The sequence below is a fragment of the Haliotis rubra genome, unplaced genomic scaffold (assembly GCF_003918875.1).
Source record: "Haliotis rubra isolate DU_JTF1 unplaced genomic scaffold, ASM391887v1 Scf601, whole genome shotgun sequence".
NCBI lineage: Eukaryota > Metazoa > Mollusca > Gastropoda > Lepetellida > Haliotidae > Haliotis > Haliotis rubra.
In genome coordinates this window covers 335,480-357,867 of record NW_025767304.1, presented here as the reverse complement: position 1 = coordinate 357,867, position 22,388 = coordinate 335,480, and the positions used below count along the sequence as shown (strand labels likewise).

Genomic DNA, 22,388 nt, shown 5'->3' with positions numbered 1-22,388 from the left:
TAGATGGTTTCCCAATAGAATTTTTTAAATTTTTCTGGAAAGATCTTCATATTTGGGTCTGTAGATATATATCAGAAACATTCAGGCAAAATATGTTAAGTTCAACAATAAACAGAGGCGTCATCACATGTATTCCAAAAGCTAACAGAAATAGACAGTTGTTAAAAAACTGGCGCCCAATTTCCCTACTGAATTCTATGTATAAAATACTCAGCACATGTATAACCAATAGAATTAAAAACACATTGAATACACTTATTCATGAAACTCAGACAGGTTTTATACCTGGAAGGTGTATCGGTGAGAACATTAGATTATAATACGATATTATGTTTGAAGCAAAATTAGAAGGTAAAGAGGGACTCTTGTTACTTGTTGACTTTGAAAAAGCTTTTGACACTGTCTCTAAAGAATTTATAATTCTAACAATTGGAAAGTTTAGCTTTGGACCAAATATGGAAAAATGGATCAAAATATTAATCAATAATGCTACATCATGTGTTATACAGAATGGTCATTTATCACAATTTTTTGACAATGAAAGGGGATGTAGACAAGGGGACCCAGCCTCTCCCTATATATTCCTCTTAGTGGATGGAATTTTAGGAATAATGATCCGTTACAACAGTGCAATAAAAGGAATTACATTGAATAATACTGAACATAAAATTGGACAGTATGCAGATGACACTGAATTATTTCTTGATGGGCGTGAAGAAGGTTTAAGGGCAGCAATTGACACTCTCAAAAATGTCTTGTTTAAGAATAAATATAGATAAAACGAAAGCAGTGTGGATAGGCTCAATGGCAGGTAATAGCATGATTTTATGCCAGGATCTTAGCTTGATTGGCATAGTGGGGATTTTGATATTCTAGGAATAAGGCTTAATCCAAATTTAAATAACCTTTGGGTAATTAATACAAGAAAAAGACTAGAAATTATTATTAGAACTCTAGGAAATTGGAGGAAAAGAAAATTGACATTAATAGGGAAAATAACTGTTCTTAAAACTTTAGCACTTTCATCATTGGTGCATATATTCACTTCACTCCCAAATCCTCCAAAGGAATTCGTTGACAAACTAAACAATATATTTTATGAATTCATCTGGAATGGTAAGCGGGATAAGATAAAGCGAACGACGCCTATTAGAAAATATGACGAAGGGGGACTCAGAATGGTTAATGTAGAAGTATTCATAAACTCTTTAAAACTGTCAGTTTTACATAAATATCTTCAAAATAAAAACAGTACTAGCCCTAGTATCTTTCCATTCAAAGATATATTTCTGCTTGGAGCCAATATTGAAAATTATGTCAATATTATAAATCCCTATTAGAAAGATGCATTGGCTGCATGGGGAATATTTTATAAACACATAAAACGGATTTTACAGATATTGATCAAATCTTATCCGAACCCCTTTGGTTCAATCATCAATTCCAAAATAGTAATTTTATTATAAGACATTGACATCTCAAAGGTATTCACTCTATAAGAGACGTGTAATGATCAAGGTATTTTGTCATTTAGTGAACTTAAGAAAACTTACAAAATTAAAGGCACAATTCTTGATTATTATCAGGTTCTTTCAAATATACCCAAAAAATGGAAAGATACTATTAGAAATAATTTATTGATTGTTCATAATCAATATCTTAACATCATTGATAGGTTTACTTTCAGCACCAAAGAGATCCAGATATGTATATGATGCAGTGGTAAGTGCTGAAAACCTACCCTCGACATGTTAAAAATGGCAAAGTATCTTTGATATTGCAATTCCATGGCAACATAATTTCAAAAAATATAGAAGATGTACAACAGATACTAAATTGATTGACTTTTAGCAATATAACGGCCTGGGACACCAGAAAGGGGATTCAAGTATTGTACCTATGTGGGGAATCGAACCCGGGTCTTCATCGTTACGAGCGGACGCTTTAACCATTAGGCTATCCCATCGCCCCAAATGTACATTAAGAAATCTATCAGCGAAAAAATCAGATGAAATAACAATAACTTAACAAGGAGCCATCATGATGACCATACATCAGCCATGCGAGTGTTAGATATTACGTTGAATATACATAGATCAGTATATTCCTTGATATTCATTCGAGTTATGTTAAGCCAACGATGACAGTAACATGATCAAAAGTGACATTTACGTATGATGAGTGGGCAAAGAATACAATGTATCCGCAAAATAGTCTATATTTCGAACACAGGAATATTTCCTTTGCATTTATGTCAGTCTATGACGCATTCGCCAGAGCTGCGTTCGCCTTTCTCTCAATGTAGTCAAAGTCACCGGGCTTGATGTTATCGGCAACGTTCACGAATGGGTTGGCGGGGTCAATCACTGCAGGCGGAGCACTACAATCAAACGGTGGCAGGTTGGAGGGCATTTCAATAGTTCGATGCTAGTGAATATAAACTGATTTAATGTTATTCCGATTCGTTTTCAGGACAATGAAACAATCACAATCGATAATGCCAGGAAACTACTTTTCACAGAAATACAAATTCGTATTGCATCAATTTGGTCTAGGTGGAAATAGCTAACTAACTACAAACAATAGATTGTGGCACCGGAATAAAACTGTTCTTTCTGAAACAAGGTCGGCTTTACACCCTAGTAAATACAGTTGTTAGACACACCAATGGTCATTTTCTTACATATGTGTTGCTTTCAATATGCAAAGCTTAGTCATTCTAAGCAGCATTAAAAGCATATTAAAGAGTTGTATCAGTCACTCTGAAGTGCAAGACTGACCATACGCTGAATTGCGAGACTTAGCATACTTACGGAAGAGTCGTGTAATCAGATGCACGGTGTTTTCCAAGTGAATCCATCTGCAACGACCGCAGACAGCTGAGTTTTTCCATGACTCTCCTGAATCCTTCCCTCATGTCAAATGTTTTAGAATCTCCCCATTGTATCCACAATCCAATGACAATAAGCTCGACGCAGTATGATCGAATTTTAACAGCTTCAATCTAAAACAAGAAGACATGGAAATCAATACCCCCCGCCACAGTGTTCTGTTCCTATTTGGTTCCTGTTTTGTAACTCCGCTACGACATTAATGTCCTGAAAACACATCTATCACGGTTTCTGAGAAAATCTGTCCCCATTGGAAATACCGCGCACTAAGTCAAGAAACGCATGACAAGAGCCATAACTCTGTGAGAAATTGTTACACGGTTTCCGTTTTCAAACTCCATCAAGGCATTTGTGTCTTGAAAACACATACCAAATTTGGTTTCCCTATTTATAACGGTTGTTGAGAAAATCTGTCAACATCATCTCGGACGGACGGAGATCAAACCAATATCCCCCGCCCACTTCATGGCGGGAGATAATAACCAAGACTCTGTTGTTTACCAGATTATCCATAAATAGCAATATCACTGCGGGGTACACCAGAAATGGGTTTCACACATTGTACCCATGTGTGGAATTGGACCCTGTCTTCGGCGTGACGAGCGGACGTTTTAACCACTAGGCTACCCCACCGCCCCACTTGTCAGTGTAACGTGGAACGTTATATCATAGGACAGCATTATCACCATGTGGTGTTTTTCAATCGATACCATTATGTAACAATAAACATTTGAAGTTAATGAGACGAAAAGAAATCACTCGAGGATAGGTGGTTTGACAGTTTGATTTCATTATGTTCTTATATTTTGACTTACTGGAGCTAGACATCGCTGTTAAATATCAAAGCCTTCCGTTACCTCAATGCGGAGAAACCTATATCTCACCTCTTTCCAGTATTTGACAAGACGAATCAAATTCTTTACTTGTAGTGGTATGGATTCCACGAAACCGATCTGGTCTTTTGTGAGGCATGCAGAATAGAGATGCCGAGTTTTTGGTGATTTTTTCATTTCCTTAAAAATGTCTTCCCTTGGTCCTAGAAAAGTGGAAACAGTAAGACTCATCGTTATCATTGAAATATACTACCGTTTATTTGGTGGGGATATATAGTGAGAATCCTGATGACTGACAGGTTATCGGGGTTGCTACGATTCATGAAACGTATTGTAGCTTATTGTTGTAATACCCTTGGTTTGATATGGAATATGTGAATGCTGTTTCTCAGTAAGATAATTTGCAGCTTCACAGAGTCATGTGAATGATAGAGTTAAGACGTGGCACATCAGTGCACCTGTGGCATATGCACTCTGAGTTTACTGAGTCTGGCAAACGCAATTTTGAAGTACCAAGGACGTATCTCGCGAGTACCGAATTTAGTATTACGCCGTGTTTAGCAATATTCCAGCAATATCACTGCGGCGGACACCAGTAATGGGCTTCACACATTGTACCCATGTGGGGAATAGCCTGGGTCTTCGGCTACCCTACCAACTAGGACATATCTAACCCGCGGCCTCACTGAAGTCATCATTTCTTCACGATATCCAGCAATTTACCTTTTTTGTTTCACACCACTTTCATGTCTAAAATATATCCTGATGAAAACCCTTCCAACACTAAAGCAGCATACAATAACAACGTGACCTATTGGGTAATTTGATAGCTTACGATATAATGGTGTGTATGAAAAGATCAAGGCAGGGAATTACCTTTTCCAAGGTCCACTGCGGGGAGGAGGTCAACCTCAAGCAATTTTTCGCCTTTATGGCCGGTTATCGAGAACTGAAGTGAACGATGTGTCTTCTTTTTGAAGCTAATGCCTTTTGCCCACGTTATGTCACCCTGAACTATATGGTGTTTTAAAGTAGAGAGTATTTCTGTCATGTTTTTCTTCCACTGTGCCACGGATGTGTAGTCGTTGATGAAGACAACCAGATCGAGGTCAAACGTATCTTTGACACTTGTGCCTTTTTTAAAAGAGCCGCCCTTGAAATATTGAACATAGATCATTGTGTTACCTCATAGACGGACGGATTTAAGCGATCCAGATATATGACTGTATTTAATTTTTAGATGGTCCCCTGTAAATACTAAAACATATATCAATCGTTACATTTCAATATAATATCCCAGCTATATCAGTATGGTCGATTGATTGTTGTTTAACGCCGCACACAGCAATATTCCAGCTATATGGCGGCGGTCTGTAAATAATCAAGTCTGGATCAGACAATCCAGTGATCAACAGCATGAGCATCGCTCTACGCAATTGGTATACGATGATATGTCTCAACCAAGTCAGCGAGCCTGGCCACCCGATCCCGTTAGTCGCCTCTTACGACAAGCATGGGTTGCTGAAGACCAATTCTAACATGGATCTTCACGGGTCCTATATCGGTATAAGACAAACCATTTCTTGATACGCTCGAAGCCTTTTGCGCACGATCACACACAGACAGGAACTGTGTTTAAACAAACGATCCTCCTACAAATTCGACTCTTTTGACAAGTATGGGGTACTGGGATGCACTTGTGATGCGGAAACATTCGCAGAAATTGACTTATTTTTCCCTGGATTTTATACTTAGATATGACACGTGATTCTATGCGCTGCAAGCGTACTGAAATGAGGTTTACAGTATATTCGGTCAGTAGTTAGCAATGCAGGGATTGGCGTTAAACTATAACAATGTATTAAGGTATTCACTCACTTTCACAAATTCCTCAATGCTGTATTTAGTGTTGTGCTGCATGAACAGCTTGAGCTTCTCTACAGCCTCTCTGCATCTTTCCATCTTTTCTTGGTTGGGTTGGATATCATTTACCAAGCCACTGAAGTCGCCACAACGCTGCAATTCGGAATCAAATGATTTCCTATTTCTGTGACGCATTCTAGTATGGTCTTCACAGCTGGTGGCGAGAAAAAACGCCCGCTTGCATATTGTGCACTCATAATTCAAATGCTTTTCTCGCATATGAGACCTTATTTGTTTAAAGCCAGAGAAAGTGTAGTTACAGCAGAAGCATGTCTTGCATTTGTGGCGCACGTGGTTAAATATGGCAAGGTCGTTGTGAAACGTTCGACTGCAAACTCGACACGTCAAACTCATCCTGTGAAAACAACAGAAGATGCATATAATCTGTATATCAAACATGGCGTAACAAATTTAGGCACTAGCTAAACTATTTCCACAAAAAATTAATACATCGGTTCCTAAATTGGCATGGTAAGCTGATGACACACGGCTTGTGCTTTAAAATGCGAATGTCCTCAAGATTGCCGTAAATAGATGTATGAGAAGTTTAGACTGATAATAAATATTATATAGTAACAAGGACGGAGTCTCAGTGACGGAGAAAAAGAGTATCAATACATGATAACAGGAGTTGGTATTTATTTAAATTCAATGAACAAGAGGTTACGTTGAAATCAAAACATAGAGCCTTCCTTGATTTTACTGTTTGAACATTGTTGAACTGGAGAAAAGAATAAAATAAAATATGACGCTAAAATAGCTGTCAGACCGTGGCATACCAACAGACATTAACAGATGGTATCTTTGACACCCTGTCGAACCCTCGATATTAACGGGATTAAACAAGGACTGTAACCCTATGTCATAGATGTTGTGTCTTCAAATCTCTATAGTTCGTTTTAACAAGGAGAAAATTCCAAATATGTTCAGCGATTCCTCAGTGGGGATGCAGTCAACAGTTGTAGGAAGGAAATGTAACGCGTCATCTTGCCAAATTTGGAACTAAACTTTACCAAAACATGTGTCTGTCTTAAATAATTTGTATCAATAAGTATGTAAAACAGCACACTCAATTAATCGAATTAATCGAAAAATGATATTGTATCATTCTTCCCTGACAGAAATCATGCAAATGTTCAGCGGGATTTCGTCCTATTTGCTGCTTATTGAAGAGTACACTGACTGACTGACTGAGTTTGGTTTTACGCCGCTTTTAGCAATATTCCAGCAACATCACGGCGGGGGACACCAGAAATGGGCTTCACACATTGTGACCATGTGAGGTCGAAACCCGGCTCTTCGGCGTGACAAGCCAACGCTTTAACCATTAGGCTACCCCACCGCCCCTATTGAAGAGTACAAGGCACGAACAAGCTAAAATGGTGTTCATAGAGACATGAGAACCAACATATAATATATAACGCCATGCTAGAGAATACCAGGTCATCAAAACACAGGATCTGTTGGGAGGATCCGGTTCGGTTGTTGTTTAATGCCACACTCAGAAATATTCCAGCTATATGGCGGCGGTCTGTAAATAATCGAGGTTGGGCCAGACAATCCAGTGATCAACAACATGTGTATCCATCTACGCAATTGGGATACGGTGACATGTGTACCAAGTCAGCGAGCCTGACCACCCGATCCCGTTAGTCGCCTCTTACAAGCATGGGTTACTGAAGACGAATTCAAACCCGGATCTTCACTGGTCTCCGTGTCGAGTCGAGTTTCTCATAAGACTGCCGAGAAATACGGAGAAGGTTTGAATATGAATAAGAACACAAACTAAATGTCACCAAGATACAGCCTTGTGACTTCTTGATCTATGATCACAGCCAGTTAGCCCATCAGCGTACGAGACAAGTAATACCCGAATGCTGACTACTGCACGTCGAATATGTAATTAGTGAGTAGAATACAACCAGCATACCACCAGCATACAACCAGCACACGACCAACTGTGTAGGTGGCATATCTACCGAAAGATTGGACTGTTCCGCTGCAACATATTCATAAGGGTCAAGGGTTCATTCTGTCGTGTGATTTGGATCCTTTGTCAGCGAAATGTGTTTTGTTTGTATTCAGCTAGTAGGGGTGGGCATTGCAGAGAATTCTCATATTGCGATATATTGCTATGCGGAAGCATATATTGCGATATGTATTGCAATATATTGCAAGGATTATCTTTTTAACAAAAACTACTTATAATCGAGTTAATGCTTGATTATAAAGCAAAAACACAACAAAATCACTATGATTGATTAACCTTTCATAAAAGGTTTTAATCATGACAAAATAAAAATGTAATTAACATTTGGCACTAATGAAACAGGGAAAAGAACAATTCAAAAAACAGAAATATCCGAAGATTTCCCAGTGTTACGAAGTTTTCCGAATGCATGTCAAAATACCGGTTTTCGATCAGCGTATCGCAATACGTATCGTTTTCATGTCTGTACCGGTAAATACAGGTAAACCGGTTATATTGCGCAGCCCTATCAACTAGCATACATTTGGTCACACTACTGCATGAGAGAGAGACACAGAGTGGGAGGGTTGTGTGTGTGTGGAGGGGGCGGATCGGCGAAGGCAGAGAAACACAAAGGGTGTGAAAAAACAGAGAGGGAGAGACTCGAAGGGACAGAAAGAGAAACTCAGAGGGCGTGAGAAACAGTGAGACATATTTTAGTGCATAAGCAACGATCAAGACACACAGACAAGTCACATATGTTTTTCATATGAGAGAAACAGAGAGGGGAGACACACAGAGAGAGATAGAGAGAGAGGGAAAAACAGGGAGAGAGGCACACACACAGGGGAGAGAGAGGGAGAGCTATTGCGTGCGTAGGAAAAACAGAGGAGAGAGAGAGAAACACGGAAAGGGGAGAGCACGTTTTCATATGAGAGAGAGAGGGGCGTATAGCGTTGAAATTTCCCCTATGTTGTGCAATGGCGTCACACGCAAGATTGATACAGATAGCATTCATTGTACACATATGGTGATATGAGTCATATGCAGTGTGTCCTTGGAATGTAGAAATAGCTTTACCGCGATATAGGGCAGAAGGAATTCTTACCTAGCTGCTACTACAACGCTTCTTCATCGGTTACTATTAGCATGGTAGTGTAAAGTGTAAGCTGTCATTTCTATTTGTGACCTGAACTGGTTTTCCTTTGACGTCATTTCTGTTTTTACCATCACCGGTTTTCCCCATGGCGGTATTTCTGTTTTATCAACGCTGCAATTGCGATCCTCCATGTATAGATAAAGGATAGTTCATGCGGTGGAACTACTTCAATAGCTTGCTGAGCGAGTCCATGTGAAGTAAGCATTTACAATACGGCGTCGGTCGCGCAGAGACACATTTTCATTCTGTATATGCACACGCGCAGAATATGCATCGCTCGCTCATACAAGTGTGTATTTAAATGACAATTCCGTCTCACTAGAATGGCTGCAAAGAACAACAGACGTTTGGAGGCAAGATAGGTAATAGATCTTGTAATGGTGTATGGTCTTTCGATTGTGATGCTGATACCACTGGACGACGGGTAGCCACCGGGGTGTAGGGGAGGCAATGAGCAGAGTACCGTCCATTAGCTATGCCAGGATCTGCTGACCGTGACTGTTGTCCTTGTTATGTCAGCGCAATATCCGTGCTCAAGCCGTTCAGTGAAAGTTAAATAGGTATTACATTTTATCTCAATATCTCCGTCGTTTTCAACATGCGCTAATACCACATCCAGATAAAACGGGATAGAGCCGTGATTGTTCAGGTACATATTTCTGATCAACCTCCCCTACTATTCATACGCCTGATCAGCCTCTGCTCGAACGGATGTGTATGAGTGTGTGGGGTGGGTGGGTGCTTTGGGTTTAGTCCACATGGAGTAAGGGGGTCATCGGTTTCACCCCTTCTACCCCATTGAAAACAGCATATAATACTCAGTAACATTTACCTAGATACCTATATGTATGATAATACTGAATAAACTGTCTGTCTGTCTGACAATACCAGTCTGAGTTGTTTCCGTGTTCCGTTTCGTTTTCAAAAGGCACATTCATCCCACCACATACCCGTGAAGATCTGCAGTAACCCATCTTGTCGTAAGAGGCGACTAACAGGATCGGGTGGTCAGGCTCACTGACTTGGTTGACACGTGTCATCGTATCCCAACTGCGTAGAACGATGTTCATGCTATTAATCACTGGATTGTCTGGTCCAGACTCGATTAGTTACAGCGCGTCGTCATATAGCTGGAATATTGCTGAGTGCGGTGTAAAACTAAACTCACTCACTCATCCCACCTTACCCCACAAGCACACATGGGCACCCAGACCCATAAACCGCTGAGAAGTTAACAGTTCGTAAATGTTCGAAATTTAACTGAAAGTTCCAATGCATGTGAACGACTCATGTTCTTTACAGATGGACACTGGTCATAGGATACCCATAAGACAAAGACACTTCCACAAAATGTCAGTCACTAAAACAAGGCTTGTACATGACACAGGATATTAGTAATGTAAATATTATGTAATAATCTGTACTTTGTAGTCTGTCGGAGCCACTTAATAGCTTCAACCATAGCAAAAGGTCATCCGTGTCGCCTTACTACAAACCATTGTCCAAAGGTTGCTGTTAATATTTGAAATAGACATATTTATTAACTATACTACCATGACTTTGAATGATGTTCTAATTTGACGGAAATAATTTGTAGACATTCAGGTAGTCTTTCTCAAAACAAAAAACGACAACTTCTCTCAATGTGCACGCACGGCTTTTTTTATTATCAAAAGTATGACTTCCTTTACAGATGTCGATATCATTACGTCACTCTCTGTAAGGAATCAATAACACACACACACACACACACACACACACGCTCAATAGACTGACTTACTGAGTTTGGTTTTACGCCGCTTTTAGCAATATTCCAGCAACATCACGGCGGGGGACACCAGAAATGGGCTTCACACATTGTACCCATGTTGGGATTCGAACCCGGGTCTTCGGCGTGACGAACCAACGCTTTAACCACTAGGCTACCCCACCGCCCCCACGCTCAATAAAGATATCTGACACTAACGATCTTCACCCACGACTGCCACCCAGCCGCCATTACTGTTAGTATCACGTGACCTGTTTAGTCAGAGTCGATTTTATTTGAACGTACGGTTGTCATGTTATTGCTGATCTCGCCATGGGAACGTAGATCCATTCATCATTTAAATATCATGTTTTTTCTCTTTTTATTATACAACAAGGACAACAATAAAGCCCTGCAGATAAAATATATATAATGTTCAGCTATCGTATCACCTCCCAGAGCTGGGCTAATGCGATTTCCTAGAAACTGGAGAGCTAGAAACTGTCCGATCTCTTTATTCCACAACGAAACGAAACTGTTTGTATCAACGTATTCCGTGATGGTAAAATGGAGATAAACCTGTCCTGTTACATTTAGCGATGTTTAATCAAAATGTATAACAAAATATCAAAATAGGTTTCCCCTAAATGAATTAAAACATAATATAGAAATATAATAGACTTACCCTGTGTCTTCTGCTATAGGTATTCACTCCTACAGGGTAACGGGACCGAGTCGATAATGAAAGCAAGATGCAGCGCTGTAAGGTGTATATTTAGCAACACTGGGTTTTCCCTGTTGCATTTGTGACCAATCAGATAAGGGTCCATGCATAACAGCAAATTTGATATGCTATTTTATAGCTCTAACTCTACAGCTCGGTGTACGAAACTACGTATATAATAAACATGTACAATGAGCTACATTGTTACACACTGGCTGTATCTCAGTGAACTGACGCAATAAAACGGGTCTTCTAAGTTTTCACTTGTACAAGATCGGCAAGCACACATGCACGTAGCTTTTCAAATGAAATGTGACGTCACATTTCATGTAACTGCCTCACCAGTGTTCAACGGTCGACATTTCAATGTGCAGATATCCGAACAGTCACCACCCACAAGTAAACAATGTCTCATTTTCACGTAATAATCTAGCTACATGGTATGGCCTGATTGAGAAAAGGCAACAAACATTAATCTACAGATTAATGTTAAAAATCTTCTGGTTCTTTGTTTTAAGAGGCGTCACGTGGCTTTAATGCAATCTTCGAGAGGTGCGACACTAATGCTTTGATCAGTTGGACTTCTAAAGACAAAGCATAAAAAAAATCGTCAACTGTCCTAATTTACGATCTGCTATCTACTTACACCAGCTTTGTCCGTCACACAATACTGATAACAATACTTCTGACCTTGCTCTACTGATACGGTAGTATTTACAGCACAAACTGATCTAAGTCCAGTGAGACTCATCAGTGGTATGAGATCCATCATGGCAGAGGGCTTCTTCTTCTTGCTCCTTCACTGTGCATTCATTGTCACCATCAACGGTAGCCCCAAAGGAGCAGCTCCTCCAAATTACATTTTCATAGTGGCTGATGACTTGGGATGGAATGATGTTGGGTTCAGGAACCCAGAGATGAGAACTCCGAACCTGGATCGTCTTGCCCATGAAGGTGTCATCCTGAACTCCTCCTACGTCCAGCCTGTCTGTTCTCCCTCCAGGAATTGTTTCATGTCCGGTTACTTTCCCTACAGGACTGGACTCCAAGATGGCGTGATTAATGTTGAACAGCCGAAGTTCTTGCCACTTAACTTCACTACACTTCCAGAAGAGCTAAACCAACTTGGATATGTGAGTCATATGGTTGGCAAGTGGCACTTGGGATATTGTAACTGGAACTATACACCAACTTACAGAGGTTTTGGGTCATTCCTCGGGTACTATTCAGGAGAAGAAGATTATTACACCCACTATCGTGCAGACTCGTTTCAGTACAATGGACTGGATTTCAGAATGGATAAGGCACCCCTAAAGACATATAGAGGGCAATATTCAGCTCATGTTTTCGCTGAAAGAGCAATCGACATCATCCGTTCACATAAACAAAATCAGTCTCTATTCCTCTATCTACCATTCCAGTCTGTGCACCAGCCTCTGCAGGTGCCAGGGGAGTATGAGGCGAGATGTGGCCACATACAAGATCTTCACAGGAGAATATATTGTGGAATGGTAAATGCTTTAGATGAAGCGGTTGGCAACATCACTGATGCTTTGGTTGAGACTGGCTTGATGGAGAACCTGCTCATGGTGTTTACTACAGATAATGGTGGTCCTACCTACATTGCAGCGAATAATCTCCCACTTCGCGGAGCCAAGACCACACTGTGGGAAGGTGGTACAAAGGGTACGGCGTTCATTTACAGCAAGAACCTCCTAAAGAAGAAAGGCTATTTGAACACCGAGATGATGCACGCGGTGGACTGGTACCCTACTTTGATTCAGATTGCTGGAGGAGATCTGAGTAAGATTATTGACAGAGATGGAGTTGGCCAGGAAGACATGCTATTGAATGGAGGTCCTAGCAAAAGAGACGGTTTTGTGTATAACTTTTACAGTGGTCAAAAGGATCGGAATGCTTCCGCGATTCGGTATGGTCACCTAAAGTTGATTGAAGGATCCCCTGGAAAATACAACGACTGGACACCTCTGCCGAAGACAGGACAAGAACCAAGCGTAATGGAACAGGATGAGGATTTCCCTCCATATATGCTCTTCAATATCTCCTCTGATCCTACAGAGCACTTTGATCTGTCGGCCAAATACCCTGAACTTGTGGCAGAGTTGAAGGTTAAATTGGAAGAATGGAAAAAACGAGGAGTACCAGCTCAGGATCCACCAAAAGATCCTAAGTCAAACCCAGCCAACTTTGGTGGAGTATGGAGTCCTGGTTGGTGTTAGTGAGACGAGTATGGTTGCCTGGTTCATAGTGTTCATGTGTTCCACCATGAATCATGAAAATGTTTGATATTGAATTGTCAGATAGATATTTCCAATCATCAATCGCGTCTGATTAAAATAGCCGATAATGACTAGACGGCCACATCACCCCTGGTGCTAATATGTATACAAACGTACTGAAATTAAAACAGTTACTGATCACCTGTAATTATGTATGAGTGTAGATTTCAGGTTTTGGGATATCATGGCCTCACACCTGACCCTTTACAATTACATTGGTTTCATCTTAAAGACGCATTTGATAATTTGATGACGTGGGACTGCTTCAAAACAAGCTCTACAAAGGACCTGGGAAAACACTTGATTCTGATTCGTCAGTTAGACATTTTAAATAACAACAACCACCTCTGCCTGAAGGAGCTGATTCTGGTTTAAGCGTCACATCACGACTGATGCTACAATGTTTGGAAATGGACAGTGATTAAAACTTTGTTTCTTTATCAAGGATGAGGGACTTTTGAACATATGCAGATATGAGGAATAACAGATTTCACGATCAACAGCTACAATAGCTACGTTATATGGGAGTTTTCAAGTTTGGGGGACATCTGGGTAAAATTTTGTGCACTTTTCTATAACCCGACAGTGGCATTGTATCGTCCGATGACGTCGATATTGACTTTCGATGTGGATTAAAACGATGCGAAGATGCTTTCCTTGTTTGCGCTTACACCCTGGACAAGATAGCTATGCTAAATACTTTGGTCACATATGCGAGTTGAGTATTACGTATTACATATCATACACTGGGCCATATTTGTTTAAAAACCCACGAAAGTGCGGATTAGAATTGGTCTTCAGCAAACCATGCTTGTCGTAAGGGGCGACTAATGGGATCGGGCGGTCAGGCTCGCTGACTTGGTTGAAACATGTCATGGTATTTCAGTTATGTAGATCGATTTTCATGATGTTGATCACTGGATTGTCTGGTCCAGACTTGCTTATTTACAGACCCTTGTCATGTGGCTAGACTATTGCTGAGTGCGGCGTTAAACAACAAACAATAAATGAAACAATGTTTCGAAACTAATTATCAGTGTTCGTCCTACTTAAATACTGGACTTAAGCATTGATTCTTCAGAACACTGTGTCAAGGTTACACTGAGAAAACTGAGTGTGTCTCCCTTTGGCAACCCCCATATGTGAGGTATTTAAAGCATCATAATTTGAACATCAGAACGACGCATTAACACAGTGGTTATTAGTGATGCTCATAGTTCAGTATCAGTGATTGGACAGATGACTGAATAATCGACCAAGTGCGAGTGTCTCGGACAGACGCTGTCAGTTGTTATGAACAATGATCACAGACGACAAATGACTATTTACGTAACCATATTGTTCTGGCACCAGGATATATATTAACAGGTAGAAATGCCACTATTGATGTTACCGTTGTCAATACCTTAGTACAACTGGATTTAATGACACTTTCCTAAATGAACGTTTAATGACACATTCCTAAGTGACAGACAGACTGATTGTGGCCAATAGTACATGTGTAAAATTTTAACAGTGATTTTTTTGCATAAATTAGCGAATTAAAAGTACAGCAATGAATCAATAAATACCCATTAACAATTTACATTTCTTTTCTCAACCTAAATATGTGGCACAAAACAATGGCTGCCTTACACAGTAATTCAACATTTTCAGTGATTTATGTCTTGACAGTTGGTTGTATAAAAAATAAGGCAGATATTTTTCTCTTATTTCTAAATATTTAGGGCATATAAGTAATACATGGTACACATCTTCTTTAGATAGATTACAAAATAGACATTGGATAGCAATTACATTTACAGTTTTGGTAAATCGAGCCGCTTGAACTTTGAAGTTGTTAGCGTTACATCTAAATTTAGTAAGCGTATGCTTAAGTTGTGATGATTTATTCTTATAGTGAGGCTGCTTAGCAAAATAATTGTGCAGAATGTGATAAGAGCACCACAGTTTGCTCAAATGTTCACTAATATGTAGTGAATATTTTAAGATAAGGAGGCATTAGAAAATAATCATTCTTCTGCGCAAACACTTTTTATATGTTTTTGAAAAGTCTTTGACTTACAATCACATCAATGCTGACCCTTTCTTGCATATTCCTTGGCACAAACACAATGATGAACACTTCAGGGAGGCTTTTTTGCATTTGCGTGAAACCAGTTCTGAGCATGATTTTGCTGCTTCCGGAAGTGTTGTCCAAAACGGTTTGTAGAGTCCCTCGTCGTTCCTGATCCAACCCCAGTCAGTTGGAGATGGAAGTTCTGGCTGGGCTATAAGGGTCTGCCCCCACACATGTCCTTCTTGGACGCGTCCACGCGTTGGACGGATGCCTGGTAAAGAATTATTCCTCACGAACACAGATTTTCTGGCAGTTTTCATATGAGTAGCCTTGCTTGCTTTGTCATACATCTTGATGCCAAACCTTTCAATTGTAGTGAGGGTTTGGTATGCAGGTTGGAGCAGATGCTATTGTCAACAGGGCTTCAGTCAGCTCAGGCACCAGATTCCAGGCTGTCCAAGCAGATTTCTTCCCATGTCTGGCAAAAGATGACACTGAAACATGAAACATTGACAGGGCTCTGGATTTCTCTGGTCCCAGGGAGAAAGACATTTCGTGTACTGCCAAGTAACGAAAATGCTTTCCTGTTCCAAAGGCAATCCAGAGTTCAGTGTTGGGTTCAAGGACAGCATTGCAAACCATCACTGAAAGCACCACAACATCAGTGTCTACAGTCCTGATCATGATTTTTTCATGGCCATGTAGAAGGATACGCGTGTCAGCTTCTTCATGGCTGCAGGGGGAAATACCTGACATGTCCTCTTTTTCTGGAATGCTGAGAACAAGTTGATTATCAGTCACATACAATTCTTTCCCATCTTCTACACATTCCTGCATGACTGCATGTGACAGGAACCTGAACAGTTCTTCTTTGTTGCTGTCAACATGTAAGAATGACTGTCAATTAGCTGGAAGTGATGCTGTTCCTACAACTCTTCTCTGAACACCCTCTCCTCGTTTGGATTTTGCAATGTCCTTCAGACTGTTTGGAATGTACCTGTTCCAAACAAGATCTAGACGGGAAGCGTTGTGAAGTTTTTGACAGGACATGAGGAACAAATACCTTGTTTGCATATTCATTGAAAGTCCTTGTGGTTCCTAACATTTGGACAATTACAGCACCGTCCAGAATCACACAGGTGGCTGCAGGAGCTTCACAGGTGGGTTGAGTACCATCATCAAGACATTTCAATAGGTCACCCTTCTTACCAAGTCTCAGAAGGCCTGATGCTGACAGAGAGGGAAGACAAGGCTGGTTTTCATGGCAAAAGAATTCATCTAGATTTCCATCACGTGTTTGGCATCCAATGTACAATCGGGAAAACAGTTCAATGTCTGATTTCATTGACATCAGCTGATTTGTTTATTGAGAAAGATAAACTTCTATATTAAAGCAATATATATATTCTGAATAGAAATTGACACAAGTTGATGACGTTATTTCATTATACCAGTCTTGTTGACAAATGTCTTTGCATCTGTGCTGATGTCCAAAGACATCATTAAAAAAAGAAAAGTTGTGACGAAGGAAACCGAATTAGTATCTCAAGTAACATCTAATGTTTTAAGCATTTCATAACTACTTCTTGAATATCGTGAAATTGGCGGTGTCATCAATCTAAGCCCGTACGAAATAACCCGACAGCGGGCTTGACATAGTGGAAAACGTCCACATTCAGATGAAACAACCTTGTTCGCAGTTCTGTAGCTAATACGTAACAAACACTTACAGAACATTAAATGTACTTTCTCAATGTTATTGTTTATGGTAATGCCCCATATTTCAGACCTGTACAACAAAATTGGTTGATTTTTTTCGTGAAGCAGCTTAAATGATGCATAGAGCGGTAATGCTTTATACTTACTTATGAATTGCTTTAGGACATGTAGAGCTCTACCGGCTTGTATAGCATTCAAAGAATATTCTATTCTATCACCTGTTTTAATCGCAGTATATTTGTATATTTTAGATATATGGCTTACATTGCCTACATTATCTAGCAGCTGAAGGGATGGTATAAATCCTGCTAGGAAACCGTGCAGGAAGAAGAAGTATTGTAAGTCCCCACGGTCCCTAGTATGGTGGCCTAACTTTGGCTGCTAGCGGTCTCTAGCCACTTTATACACGTATATTGTGTTCGTCAATGGATAATTTTAAATTTGTATATGCTAACAAACTAGTTTTATAATTATGTAATAATTTAGTTGTTATACTGCCCTTCGATGATAGCTTTTCATAAAGCATAACATGATTTTTTTTTAATTATCTCTCTTTCGTCAAGATATGGCTTAAATATTGCCGATGTGATGTAACATTTTAACGCACTCACTCATCTTGCATAGATAATGTTTCACAGGCTCTGGAAAATATATTTCTGCTAGAAAATATAATGCCTAGATATTTGTAATATGATACAGCCTCTAATGTTTGGCCGTTAAGGAACCATTTTTTACGATAAGAAATTTCACCCCCATTTTTAAAAAAACATTACTTTGGTTTTACTGATATTTATCTGCAGACCCCATTTCATATAATATTCTTTTAGAAAATATTACAACAGAATCGTCACAAAATCACAACATCATTCTCAAATAACAATAATGAAAGATCTGATATTTTTGTTTGTAAATATACCTCTCGAGTCATTTGATGACATTTCCATAACAAGTTCTTCAACACATAACAAGAAAGGTACAGGGTATAGATTGCAACCTTGCCTCACTCCAGCATATGTATCAAATATATCACTCATTTGGAACCTACTACTTTTAACAGATGCTCTCAAATCAGTGTACACATTATGTAAAAGCCGTTTGAATTTGCCATGTATACCTGACTGTAGTAGTACATATAACAGTTAGGATCTATTAACGGAATCAAACGCTTTCTTAAAGACTAAGAACAGACAATAACACTCCCACCCCACCCCAACCACCCCCTTTCTTCCGCAGATACTTAAATGAACATTTAATGACACATTAATGCATTTTTACTGTTTGATACAACGGGGTCAAGAATGTATCATTTTCATGCTGTAAAATTTTGATGATGTTAGAACTTGAAGATTCAGGCGTATCTGACAAACCAGGTTCCGTTCCCTCTTTGAACTGTAACCTTCTTTGCGCTCTGCTTATTTGTATACATAAATCGAATATTCCAGTGACATTCCCAGTGTAAATTAGAGAAATTCGAAAAACAAAAGATAAAAACCCCAAAGACGATTCCCTCTAGACTTTATCCTGTTATCATAAATGGCAAAGTCCAGGTATCAAATCTTCCATAACACCCGCAACAGTGAAAAAATGTTAATCCCAACATTGCAGCATTGTCGTATGTACGTTGCCAATACAATTTAGTTTCTGGCTAGTTTTTTTCCGAACAGTGTTTGATAATGAGAAAAAACAATCTCCAATGCATATTTTAAAAGAATGTTGTTCATCTGGTCAATTGTGTTTACATATTCTCTCTTTTGATTACTCCTGTCAATTTCCTTGTGCAGTGTTAAATATCAGACATGTCATGCATGTTTAGAATATCTTGATTTCCCGATTACATAATGTTCAAGGTCAATATGCCACACCGTTTATGGTGAACGTAGATAAAATGAGGACCATATTTTATCTAAGTATGTCATAAGCCTAGATGTATGAAATAATGTAAGGGAGATTCTCGCGACCTTTCATTCTCGATCCTGCTTTGTAAACAAGCTAAAAATGTCAACAGTGTGAGAACGCGAGATTTGAGCAAAACGCATTTTTTAATAAAATAGGACGTTTTGCTAAGAGTCGACGACACGAGAATACAAGATTTGATGTAAATCTCTAAAGTTTGCAATCGCTCGTCAAATCACCACGAAATCGCGAGAAAGCGATATTTGATTTTCTTGCGTCAACATTTGGCTCATTTAGCTCGTTTTCAAAGGTCGATATCGAGAGTTTGTCCCTTACAGTATTCCATAGATATGATATGAACGTGTTACAGTGGATTGATTGTAAGGTCAGTCATAGTGTGCCGTGTGCTCTGGTGTATAACCGTTGTTGTGTGTGGGACAAGACGGATTAGGGGACGTGTGCAAACTTACGTCACAAAGCATTTTGACCCCATCCCTCTTCCTCAATAGACAACACGTCATGCGTGCAAACCGAGGGCAATGAGCGTCGTAAAGGCAGGGAAACATTACATGATTGTACGTGATAAGGGTATTAATATATTGTGAAACTGTTTACATGTATTTACATGCAAGTGTTAGCATGTGGTGACATATTACCCGGAAAAACCCATATGAAAATGACGGTGATCGTGTGCCTGTAGCCGACGACCTGGGTCAGAAATATACAAACATAGAGAGAAAATACATATATGCGACACTCTTTGCAGTCTGCGGTGCATTGTTTTGTGTGAAAATAGTTGGATTTTTTCGTGACGAAACACAAACATGTTGAGAGCAAGATCATAATAATTAGTGCGGGGCATTCCCACTGTATGTTCCAATCTAAATGTGACATATATTACAAAAGGCAACGACATGATATTGAATTTGTCTAATGGTATGGGGACGGTGGGGTAGCCTAGTGGTTAAAGCGTTCGCTCGTCACGCCGAAGACCCGGGTTCGATTCCCCACATGGGTACAATGTGTGAAGCCCATTTCTGGTGTCCCCAGCCGTGATGTTGCTGGAATATTGCTAAAAACGGCGTAAAAAACAACTCACTCACTCCAGTGGTGTGACAATGCAGTTAACACGGTTGTGTCGAACTTCCCGTTATCCCGAAGTAAAAGTTGGTCCCCGCGTATTACATACTTAGTCATACTTTTTACGGTTGTGTCTAACCTCGGTTAACTCGAAGTAATAACGTAGGCCCCTTCAACTTCGACACAAGGGTGTTTGACGACTGTATTGCAATGTGCTTTACGTTCATAGCTTTTCATCTTTACAATCTCACTTGAATCTATGTTGTAAACTGTGTTAGCGTACACGTTGAAGTCAAGTTACCGGCATATATATACCATGAAAATTACAATGGGGAAACCGGTAGAGTAAATACAGAGATGAGCCGACTCAATGGGTTTGCTGAAGACCCATGCTTACTAGGGCTGCGCAATGTAACCGGTTTACCGGTATTTACCGGTACAGACATGAAAACGATACGTATTGCGATACGCTGATCGAAAACCGGTATTTTGACATGCATTCGAAACACTTCGTAACGCTCGGAAATCTTCGGATATTTCCGTTTTTTTAATTGTTCTTTTCCCTGTTTCATTAGTGCCAAATGTTACTTACATTTTTATTTTGTCATGATTAAAAGTTTTTATAAAAGGTAATCAATCATAGTGATGTTGTTGTGTTTTTGCTTTATAATCAAGCATTAACTCGATTATAAGTAGTTTTTGTTAAAAACTAATCCTTGCAATATATCGCAATATGACAATTCTCTGCAATACCCACCCCTAATGCTTACCCGGAACTTCACGAGTGGTGCAGTATGGAGCGATCTTGTAAGTAGACATGTTCTCACGTCACTGCACGATATTTACGTTCATTCATATGTACATTGTTTACACTCTGAATGATGACATTCACGCGCGCGCACGCACGCACACACATGCATGCATTATGCTTTTATTCCAGAAGCCTTATGATTTATATTTCACCAGAAGGTTATATGCATCTTCATATTATATACAATGTTTGTTACTGAACACAATATATAATTACGTTTAGGTATCTAATGATGATCCCTGACGAGTATTTTGACGAGACCAATTCTAAAATTAAACAGTATCAATGTATGTACATACAGAAGAAGATTTTATACGTATCATTTCGGTAACTCTCTTTCGCAGTAAGCAACGATATACGTCAGCATTGCTATCTACAAGGTTGATTTCAAATTGGAATTCGAATGATATTGATTTGTACACGCAAAATATTATTGAACATAACACAACAAATCTGATTCAACAGTACAACACACCCGATATTACAAATATGTTGGTTGGTTGGATTTTTAACGCCGGTCAGCCATATCACAGCTTTATGGTGGCGGTCTGTAAGTAATCGAGTATGGACCAGACAATCCAGTGCTCGACAGCATGAGCATCGTTCTACGCAACTGGAATACGATGACATGTGTCTACCAAATCAGCGAGCCTGACCATCCGATCCGTTGGTCGCCTCTTATGACAAGCATGGGTTCCAGAGATCAATTCTAACCCGGATCTTCACAGGTATTGTGAATGTGTACTTTTCATCATTATTCGTTACTAAAGACAATCTATTTTCTGATTCTGTGTTCATCAACGTACATCAAAAGCAGTCCACGTGCTGAATTCGTTCTCTTTTCACGTGTTTTGGAATATGAGGTCAGTGTCCTCAAGACACTGAGGTCAGTATGTTGGCGTGACAGTTCGGCGAGTGATTGGACAACATTAGTGGAAAGGGTGACTCCTGTGCTGTGTTGTAGTCCGCCGGTATGTTGTAGGAATGTTGTTAGATGTCGTGCAAACTCACAGCTATAACTGAATCCGGAGCATTCTAGACTCTCGTTGTTGGCATCATTTCAAATGTTTAGTACAACCAATTCCTAACAGATGTCGATCCCGTTCTGATCTTAACACCCGGGGCGGAGGGGTTAGCCCAGTGGTTGAAGCTTTCGCTTGTCACGCCGGACATAAGGTTCGATTGCCCACATGGATAAAATAGGTGAAGCCCAATTCAGGGACGAAAAAGTTCAACTCATTCCGCCTGCCAAACTCATAAACGATTAACACCTGTAAACT

At 39.7% G+C, this 22,388-nt stretch overlaps 2 protein-coding genes across 3 annotated transcripts; one reads left to right on the top strand and one right to left on the bottom strand.

The window, feature by feature from the left end:
• Positions 1-11,306, bottom strand: LOC124255513 (2'-5'-oligoadenylate synthase 3-like). 2 transcript variants are annotated; one of them, XM_046689449.1, is made up of 6 exons: positions 11,208-11,306; positions 5,603-6,002; positions 4,601-4,877; positions 3,776-3,927; positions 2,814-3,004; positions 1-2,380 (listed from the first exon to the last, which is right to left on the bottom strand). In XM_046689449.1, exons 2-6 carry the CDS (start codon positions 5,999-6,001, stop codon positions 2,260-2,262), a joined length of 1,140 nt encoding a protein of 379 aa, XP_046545405.1. In that variant the 5' UTR covers position 6,002; positions 11,208-11,306; the 3' UTR covers positions 1-2,259. The 2 variants fall into 2 exon arrangements, with proteins under 2 accessions (XP_046545405.1, XP_046545406.1); XM_046689450.1 differs by lacking the exon at positions 11,208-11,306 and adding an exon at positions 8,725-8,821.
• A 710-nt stretch (positions 11,307-12,016) lies between these two features.
• LOC124255519 (arylsulfatase B-like) lies at positions 12,017-13,486 on the top strand. The gene has a single exon (XM_046689455.1). The coding sequence runs from the start codon at positions 12,017-12,019 to the stop codon at positions 13,484-13,486; it is 1,470 nt and encodes a 489-aa protein (XP_046545411.1).
• The last annotated feature ends 8,902 nt before the right edge of the window (positions 13,487-22,388 follow it).